This window comes from Fukomys damarensis, unplaced genomic scaffold, assembly GCF_012274545.1.
Source record: "Fukomys damarensis isolate Sample0158 unplaced genomic scaffold, DMR_v1.0_HiC HiC_scaffold_13, whole genome shotgun sequence".
Taxonomy (NCBI): Eukaryota; Metazoa; Chordata; class Mammalia; order Rodentia; family Bathyergidae; genus Fukomys; species Fukomys damarensis.
This window is the reverse complement of record NW_022900925.1, coordinates 23,046,556-23,055,713: the sequence shown is the minus strand read 5'-3', so window position 1 is coordinate 23,055,713 and position 9,158 is coordinate 23,046,556. Positions and strand designations below refer to the sequence as shown.

The 9,158-nt window shown below is 42.8% G+C and overlaps 1 protein-coding gene across 1 annotated transcript; it reads left to right on the top strand.

Moving 5' to 3' along the window:
* Positions 1-4,156: 4,156 nt before the first annotated feature.
* LOC104860537 (C-C motif chemokine 3-like 1) lies at positions 4,157-9,158 on the top strand. The gene is made up of 5 exons (XM_033763096.1): positions 4,157-4,400; positions 7,400-7,462; positions 7,543-7,574; positions 7,893-8,053; positions 8,485-9,158. The coding sequence occupies exons 1-5, from the start codon at positions 4,325-4,327 to the stop codon at positions 8,606-8,608; spliced, it is 456 nt and encodes a 151-aa protein (XP_033618987.1). The 5' UTR covers positions 4,157-4,324; the 3' UTR covers positions 8,609-9,158.

The following is a 9,158-nucleotide window of genomic DNA, read 5'->3' as shown; positions in this document are numbered from 1 at the left end:
CCTTTTTTTTTTTTTTTTTTGTACCAGGGATCAAACTCAGGTCCCTGTGCTTGCGAGGCAGGTGCGGTACCACTGAGCTACATCCCCAGTCCCATTTTCACATCCTTTTGACCCTGCCCTTTGCCTTTGCCAGGTCTTCAGCCACTCAGTCTTTTTAGAATGAGAAAAGTATCTGTTTCACCTCAGTCTGGTACTTTATAACTCTCCCTTCCAGTCCTGAAGCTTCTCTGGTGTTGTTATGTAAAGCAACTATAAGAACACACTGGATACCCCTGCATGAGCAAGACCAGAATCCATCAACCACAATCCATTATCCATGCCTGTGTAGAAAACTTCCCAAAACGCAGGGTGTCAAACAGCTATTTTGTAACTAGGCTCACACAGTCAATGGGTCAGGGGCTAATGCGAGGAATAAGCAGGGACGACTGCTTTCTGTTCCATGGGGCCTCTGCTAAAACACAAGTAGCAAGAAGTGACTAAGACAGCTGCAGGCTGGTGAGAGCCAATAGAAATACAATGAAATTCACATTTATAATTTTTAATTTTCTAGTAGCTACATCTACAAAGTAAAAAGCAGAAGAAATTAATTTAATGATATATTTTATTTAACCCAATATGCCCCATGTCTTACTTTTCTCATTGCTGAGACAAAATACCAGACACCCAAAATTAAAGGAATAAGGTTTATTTAGCTCATGGTTTGTAGAGGTTTTAGTCCATCGTTGACTGGCTCCAAGGCAAGTTGGCATGGCAGATAGGCACTGCAGAGAAGAAACAGTTCATAGTGCACAGAAGGTAGCAAAGCAAGCAAGAGACCTTAGCAGCTTCCTTCTGCCCCTTTTATAGTTTATCTAGGCTAACGGGATTAGGGCAGTACCAAACCAATCAGTGGACTGATGTGGTAATCACACACCATTAATCCCAGCATCACACACTCTAGATTCAGCCACCTCTGAAGAAGAAAGCCCCACCTTTGACTGCATGAGGCTTTGGAGGAACATCTAGACACAAACCATAACATCCCACCTCGGCCCCCCAAAGATTCATGTGCATTCTTTTATGCAAAAGATATGTAGTCTGTCCCTAAGATATGCCAAAGTCCTAACAGTTTTAGCATTGCTAAAAAGTCCAAGTCCCAAGTCTCCTCTGAGATTTAAGGCAAACTCTTAGCTGCGAGCCTCTGTACAAATGAAAAGAAAGTTAAACACTCTCAACACACAATGTGAACATACAAGATAAACATTAACATTCCAAACGGTACAAATAGGGGAACACAAAAGAATGGACCAAAGCAAGTCCAAAATCCAGCAGGGCAAAAACTAAGTCCTGTAGTTTCATGGAAGCATCCCCGGCAATCTGTAGCAAGATGTGAACTCCAAAGGGCTTGGGTGGCTCCGCTCCTACAGCACTGCCAGTGGTTGTAGCTCCCATGGCTTCTCTCAGGGCCAGCTCTGCTCCCTCCTTGCAGTTTTCCTGAGATGACCCAGATTCCTGGCTCCTCCAAACCTCTGGGGTCTCCTCTGAACCTTCGGTTCACACTCACAGTTTCACCCACTGTCCTCTCAGGGCCACACTGCCGGGCCTCCCAGGCCTTCTTCTGAAATCTGGGTGTATTTTCAAACGACCCTCACCCCGAATTTCAGGGAGAGGAGAAGGCCTGGTGACCAACAGTCAGTCAATAATTTAATCAGTTGTGCTTGTCATAAAGCCTCCATAAAATTCCCAAAGGATGGGGTTCAGAGGTTCAGAGGTATCAGGAGAATGGCACATCTGGAGAGGGCATAGATGTCCCATGCTCTTTCCCCAGGCCTTGTCCTGTGCAATGTGCAAATGAAGGGAAATTTCTGATAAAAACAACACTGAAAGAGCTTTTCAAAATGTAGTCAGAAGGCCATCAAGGGAGAAGGACCCATGTATAACTCCGACTGCTGCCTAAGAAAGTGGATGTGAGATACCTTCTGACTACAGGCAGCTACAACTGATAATAACATTATGCCCAGAGACTTACGATTTACACCAGAAGTTGTCAAGCTTTTGCTTTGTGAACTTTAAAAAACCAAATAATATGTTATTTTCTTTATCTTCTATTGGTCACATAGCTCCTATCACATAGTATCTGTTCTCAATTCCAGCAGAAGTTTCCCCACAAAGGAATCTTCACTGCCTTGTAATAAGTCAACACAGCTTACTCAGTGTAGCTTCTCCCTTTCATTTCCTCTTTCAGAACACCAAGTTAGAGCTGTCTGCACCTGCGCTTTCATACTGCGATTCCTAATGCTACTGGACTGAAACCTCGAATAATGTAAAGAAGCTCTCATCCTCAGAGCTCCATCCTGGGGAACTCAATGCACAAAAGACTTGTGTCAAGTCAATTTTCCATCCGTGTGACAAAAGAACTGAGAAAAATTGACTTAAAGGAGGGAGATCTTGGTTCATGCTTTCAGAGGTCTCAGTCCATGCTCGGCTGCCTCTTTGTGTCTGGTCCTGTGGCAAGGCAGAAAACATCATGACAGAAGGGCATGGCACAGCTTCAGTGCTCATCTCAGGGCAACCAGAAAGCAGGAAGAGAAAAAGGCCAGGGACACAATGTACCCTTCAAGGGCACACCCCTAGTGATCTATGGCCTCCAACAAGGCCCCACCTCCTAACGGTTCATCACCTTGCAATTTCAACCTCAACTGGGAATGAAGCCTTCAGAGCCTGATCTTCTGGGAGATATTTAAGATCCAAACCATAATAGAACTTCATTATAGAGTGGGAAATGAGGAACAAGGTACGATGTCTAGATACTGAATGTCACCTTCATCATCTAGAGCATTGTCTTCTTTTAATTTCTGCACTAGAACACTGAAATAGAATTCAACCTCCCGGAGCTAGTTCCTGTAGTTCTTCCAGACCAACAACAGTGCTTTTCTGCATATTAAACCTCCCAATAATTTACACATTTTGTATTGGTTGGTGCACAGGATTGAAAGAACGAGGAGGGACGTTAAACACGTGATGTTGTCTGAAGGTTACCAGATATTCTGTAAATCTAAAGAAAGATTATTTAGCAATAAACATCTTAATCATTTGGGTAGGCTTTCTCTTTAGAATTTAGAATGCTGGACAAAAAGAAGGGGATGCAATTCTTGCACAAGAGTTAGAGAAGGGAAGCAACCTTGCAGAAAGGCAAAGGAAGGGGAAGCAAAAGTAACTCAAAGACAACTCCCAAGGGAGCTAAGAGCTCAAATAAAGTCTTTTGAACTTGTATAACTTTTAAGTTTGGACTGATCAGTAACATCTCTCCATCTGGCTGTTTCTGAGTTGCAATCTTTATTAATACAGTGGTAGGTTGGGCATGATGGTGCAAGCCTATAATCCCAGCAGCTGGGGGATTGAGGCGGGAGGATCACTGCAAGTTCAATGCCAGCCTGGACTATGTTGTGAGTTCGAGACCAGCCGAGACCACACAGTGAGACCCTGTCTCAAAACAAACAACCAAACAAACAAACCCTGGTAATATAATCAGTATGTCACTTTCCTGAATTATATGAGTTGTTCTAGCAAGACATCCCATTTGGAATGAGGGTCATAGAATCTTGAGGTTTGTAGTTAAGTTAGACAGAAGTTGTGGGAACCCCGCCACTTATGACTCAAATCTGAAATGGAGGAAGTCTTGCAGACTAAAGAGCTGTAGGGTCTCCGCTAACCCCAGGTAAAGCGTGTCAGAAGGGAAATACCGAGAGTGACAAAATAGAGAAGAAACTGAGGCTTTTCTTTCAAGGAAGAAGAGTCTGTGTATGTTTTTGAAAGTGGACCCAGAAGTACTCATTAATAGATTAGATGTGGGGTGTGAGACAAAGGGAGGCTTCACACTTATCTCTAGATACTGAGGGAAATCACATGGCCAAGTTCATAAGTTACTGTTCTCTTGATTTATAGGCTGCTAAGAACAAGAAGGTGGTTAGGTCCTGGTGGTGGTTGAGAGGACTCCTCCAATTTAGAGCATGAATGAATCTCCTATAAGGAAGTATCTGTCTTAAAACATTTAATGTCCTTCCCAGTACTCATTATGACAGTTAAGGTGTTCCAAAAGGACCGACCAAGGCATCTTTGCACTCACTTCCTGTTGCATTCTCGGCCCTCTACTTCCTATTGCATTCTCAGCCTTGTTCCCTCTTTTAGAAATAGTGCATTGATGATTATGTAGCCAAAGAACAGCACTGTGCATTCTGCTCTGTGACTTCCTTATCTTCATCCTATAAATACCAAGGTAGGCCAAGAAGTCAGGGAGCAGTGAGCCCAATATTCCTCAGGCCAGCTCTGCCTGCCCACAGTGAGGATGAAGATGTCCATGGCTGCCCTCTCCTTCCTCATCCTTGCTGCTGCCCTTGGATCCCAGGCCAGCATCACACCTGGTAAGTCAAATGAGTCTCCTCACTGGAGGCCAGGACCACAGTAACTCAGTCAGGGGAGGGGATGTAGAGGGGTACCACTGTACCCCACAGTTACTCTCCATCCTAAACATGGTTATGGCACTTAATAGAAAGCAGCAGTGGGGTACAGGCCTGCTTCTGTCTGCACTGCACCCAGATGTGGCACTTACTTGGGGAAATAATTATTTTTCTTTTTATCATCAGAATTACTTGGGTATGTTCCTTTTGCTAACATAAGACTGTTAATTTGACTTTAGTACAATTTTAAATTCTTGAAAAGAAGTATAGAATTCTGTGATGCTAGAACTCTTTTACACAGTCAAGTATAAACCTGTCATTTTGGAAAGGAAGTAGTAGGACCACTCAGGGAAATTGCCCGAAGTCACCTAACCATTCCATTTTTCATTTAACAAATAGCTAGTATTTTTCACTGTTCCAGATGTTTTATAGATATTAATGCATTTATTGCTCCTAACAACACTGTACAGTAGATATATATTAAACAATTTGAATTAGCCACATTTGCCAGGGAAACACCATGGGACATCAGTAATTTTATCGTTTCAAACACTAGCTTCATTTTATAAATGAAAAAATAGGGGCCTAGGAAAGTGAAATAACTTATTTCATAAGTTTCTGTTGCATTAGGAACCAGTAAGTAGTGGAAATAGTTATGGAAAGATAAGACTAGGTTTCTTTTTCCTTTATGCAAGTCTACTCAGATCCTATCAAGCATTTTAAAACATATCCACACGCTTCAGTAAATAGAGCTCATACGTGAGTACAGCCATCCCTTGGTGTCCCTGGAAGAATGGTTTCAGGGCCCTCACGTCTTCTTACAGACATATACACCCTCCCCTGTACTTGAAATAATCTCTAGATTACTTATAATACCTGAAACAATGTTATGCTAGTAAATTATTATGCTATATTGTTAAAAGGATAATGTAATGAATAAAGGTACAAGATTCCAGTGATGAATGTAACTGTACTGTATAACTAAAATGTACCAATAAAGATTCAGTTTAAAAATTTTTTTTAAAAAAGGATAATAAAACAGAGCTTGGTGATCCGTTCCTGTAATCCCAGCACTTTGGCACGCTTAGGCAGGAGGATCACAAGTTTGAATCCAGATTAAGAAACTTAGTAAAATACTGACTCAAAATAAAATATAGAGGGCTGGGGATTTAACTCAGTGGTTCCGCCACCTGCCTCACAAGCACAAGGACCTGAGCTCAATCCCCGGTACCAAAATAAATTCATTAATTTAATTAAATACAGAAAACAGACGGGGAGTATAGCTCAGTGTGAAGGCCCTGGTTTCAATCCCTAGTAATGAAAAAAAAAATGAAGAGTAAAAAGCAGTCTGTACATGTTCAGTACTGATAGAACTTTTATAAAGCACATTTTGAATTCATAGCTGACTAACTGCACAGATGTAGCGCCTGCAGATCTGAGGGGCTCGCTGCACAGAGAAAATGAGCTAAGAACAATGGAAAGCAACTGTTGGACAAAGTTGGTAGCTGGATCTTTACTGCCAAAATCATGCATTTATGTCTTATGTGAAATGTAAATGATAATTTGAAAGCTACCTTTATTCTGTGATGAAGTCAATTGTGGAAATTAAGTTAGAAAATTGGAAAAAAGGAAGAAAGGGACAAAGTGCGAAAGGAAGGAAAAACAGTTCAGTTGCATTTGCCTAATTATCACAGTGTAGCTCTACAATCTTATGCAAAATCTTTGGGGCCATATGAATTTTTGAATGCAGAACTTTGAGGGTTTTCCAGTGACTCCACTTCTGGGAATATGCAGGACAGAATTGAAAACAGGCAGATGGAAAGATTTTATTTAGCATATTCATATCCACAGTAGATTATTCAAACTAAGCAAAAGGTAAAAGTACTCTATGTGTCCATAAATGAGAAAATAGGTAACTAAAATGTAGTAGGCAACCATACAATGAAATATTACTGAACCGTGAAAAGGAAGGAAATTATGACACATGCTGCAATGTAAACATCAAAGTTATATTGCTAAGTGAACTATTCCAGTTATGAAAAAGACAAATACTGTGTGATTCTACTCATAGGCGTCACTTGGAGAACTCAAATTCTTCAAGACAGATAGCAGGTGTCTGGTAGTTGCCAAAGACTGAGAAGACAGAGTGTCTATTCCAGTTATGAAAAAGACAAATACTGTGTGATTCTACTCATAGGCGTCACTTGGAGAACTCAAATTCTTCAAGACAGATAGCAGGTGTCTGGTAGTTGCCAAAGACTGAGAAAAGACAGAGTGGGGAATTAGAGTTTAGCAGGTACAAAATTACAGTTCACAGTGAAAAAAAAAAAGTTGTATGATTGGATGGTGGGTGATAGTTGAACAGAACTTGAATATATTTAAATACTATTAAATTAGGTACTTACAAATGGCTTAAATGACAAATTCTACATTATATGTATGTTGCTACAGTGTTTAGAAGGCTATACATAGCAGGATGTTACTTATCCTTTGTGGAGTCTGGGAGGCTGTATTTTAATGAAATATAGAAATAGTCCTACAACAAGCATACAAATATTTGTACTAAGTGAAATAAATAAAAATAAACTGCAAGTATCCTCACTTCGCTCCTGGGACATTGTATCACCCAACAAGGTGATGAAAAACTTACTGTTGTTCCAGAGTCCTGTGGCATCCAGTGGATTGTATCACGTTCTGTAGATATTTAATTTACCTGTGTTTAGGTTTTCTGTTTGCTTTTATTATTTCAGAGTCAGTTGGAAACTTCCACATCTCAAACCTTTTCAAAAGGTCCCCAAGAAATCCTGGGATACTCATGGGGAAAATGGGCCTAGAGGCAGCCTAGAGCCAGAGACGTAGCGGTGGCTCCCCGTTAGACTCTTCTTGGGGTGAGGTTGAGTGGAGATACAGAGACCATGCAGCCTCCTACTCATTGCTCTGCCCATGCTGTCTGTTTCTTCCAGAGTCAGAGATAAGAGAACATGTGGAGAAGTTGGATCAACTTAAATTTCCACCAGTTCAACACGGTAAATGACCAGACATGACACATATTAAACACAGTAAGTGGTACAGATCTGCACTATCCCTGCACCTACCCTGTTTACAGGACTGGAGGAGAACAAAAGTATCCTGAGGGTGGTACAGTTCTCCGGAGAAGATCCGGAAAGGTCACTAATACCTCCTCCAAACACACCGTCTCTGTTCCCACCTGGCTGACCTGAGAGGCTGCCCATTTGGAGCACAGGGTGCTCTCCGATGCCTGCAGGTGCCTGCAGATGTCTTCCCCTTCTCAGGAAATGCTTCTGCCCTGTTGGGGCCCACGATGGGTGCCCGCAGACACAGAGCTCAACCCTGGTGAGGGTCTGAAGCAAGGAGATGGCAGCAAGTGCTGGCCCAGGAGGAAGTGTCCTTTCTCAGCCCTAGGCCTTCTCCAGCATACCTTCATAGTGCCCGTAGTTCCCACCAGGGAAAAGCTTGGCCTCTCAAGTGGCCCTTTCTCTCCCTGCAGGCTGTCACAATCCTAATGACTGCTGCTTCTCCTACACTTCACGAAGGATCCGGTGTACATTCATTGAAGATTATTTTGAGACAAGTGGGTGCCCCCAGCCAGGTGTCATGTAAGTACCAAACTCACCCACCATGAATTGCAGGGAGACGCCACGGTCTCGGTGGGAGAAAGTGATGATGTTCAGGTGCCCCCAGAAGTCCCACCCATGGGTCCTGCCAGGGTGGGGGGCAGCTTGTGTCCTTAGGAGAAGTCTGCAGGGCATCCGAGATGACACATTTCTGGTGAAGAAGAGGGAAGGAGGGGAAGGAAGGAGAGAGCAGGCAGAAAGCTGCCCGAGGACACCCGTGGGTCACTAGGGAGTCCCGTAGGTAGGCTGAGAGGGTCTCAGAGAGGAGACCGGCCCTGAGCTGCCTTCCGCAGAGAGTGGGAAGAGCAGACTGCGTTGAGTGGGGAAGTTGGGGGGCAGGGAGGGTGGGGCTCCCCGCCACCATTTGCAGAAGACGCTTCAGTTTGTGCTCGTCCTGCTCTTTTTCTCTCCAGCTTCATCACCAAAAGGGGACGACGTGTCTGTGCCAACCCCAGAGATTTAGGAGTTCAGGATTGCATAATAAACATAAACCTGACCTTGCTGCCCAAGGACCTGGAAATACGAAATCTTGCCTAGGAAATGGGACATAAATTACCAGCCATCTGACCTTCAGCTTTCTTGCCCTGGCTAACTTCTGGGAGTTTCTTGGCCTGAATTGTTTTTGTCTTTTTTTTTAACTCTTAGTCTTCTTAAAACAATGCACTAATAAACAATAGCTGTATGGACATTACTGTAGCCAACCGCATGCGTAACGGCCTGGTTTCCCCCAGAATAACTCAATTGTTTTTTCTGCACAGTTTTTCAGCAAACTATAAATGGATAAAGGGAGCTCCAGCAGTGTAGCAGGATAGCACACGGTGCTCTTATAAATAGATAAAGCCATTACAGTGATACGTGGTGCTTTATAACCAGACCCTGCCTCCAGAAATGTTCCTGATTCTTTGACGTTAGCTTAAGAAAAACCAGAGATAGGACAGCTTGAATGAATTCACTTCTGTCCTAACCCATTTATATGCACCCACTTTCTGTCACAAATTGCAGGGATCCAACCGGTCTTTTTACCACCTAGAACTAAATTTCCAATTCCCCAATAAACTGCACTCTCTGCAATCCTAGATCTGTCTGC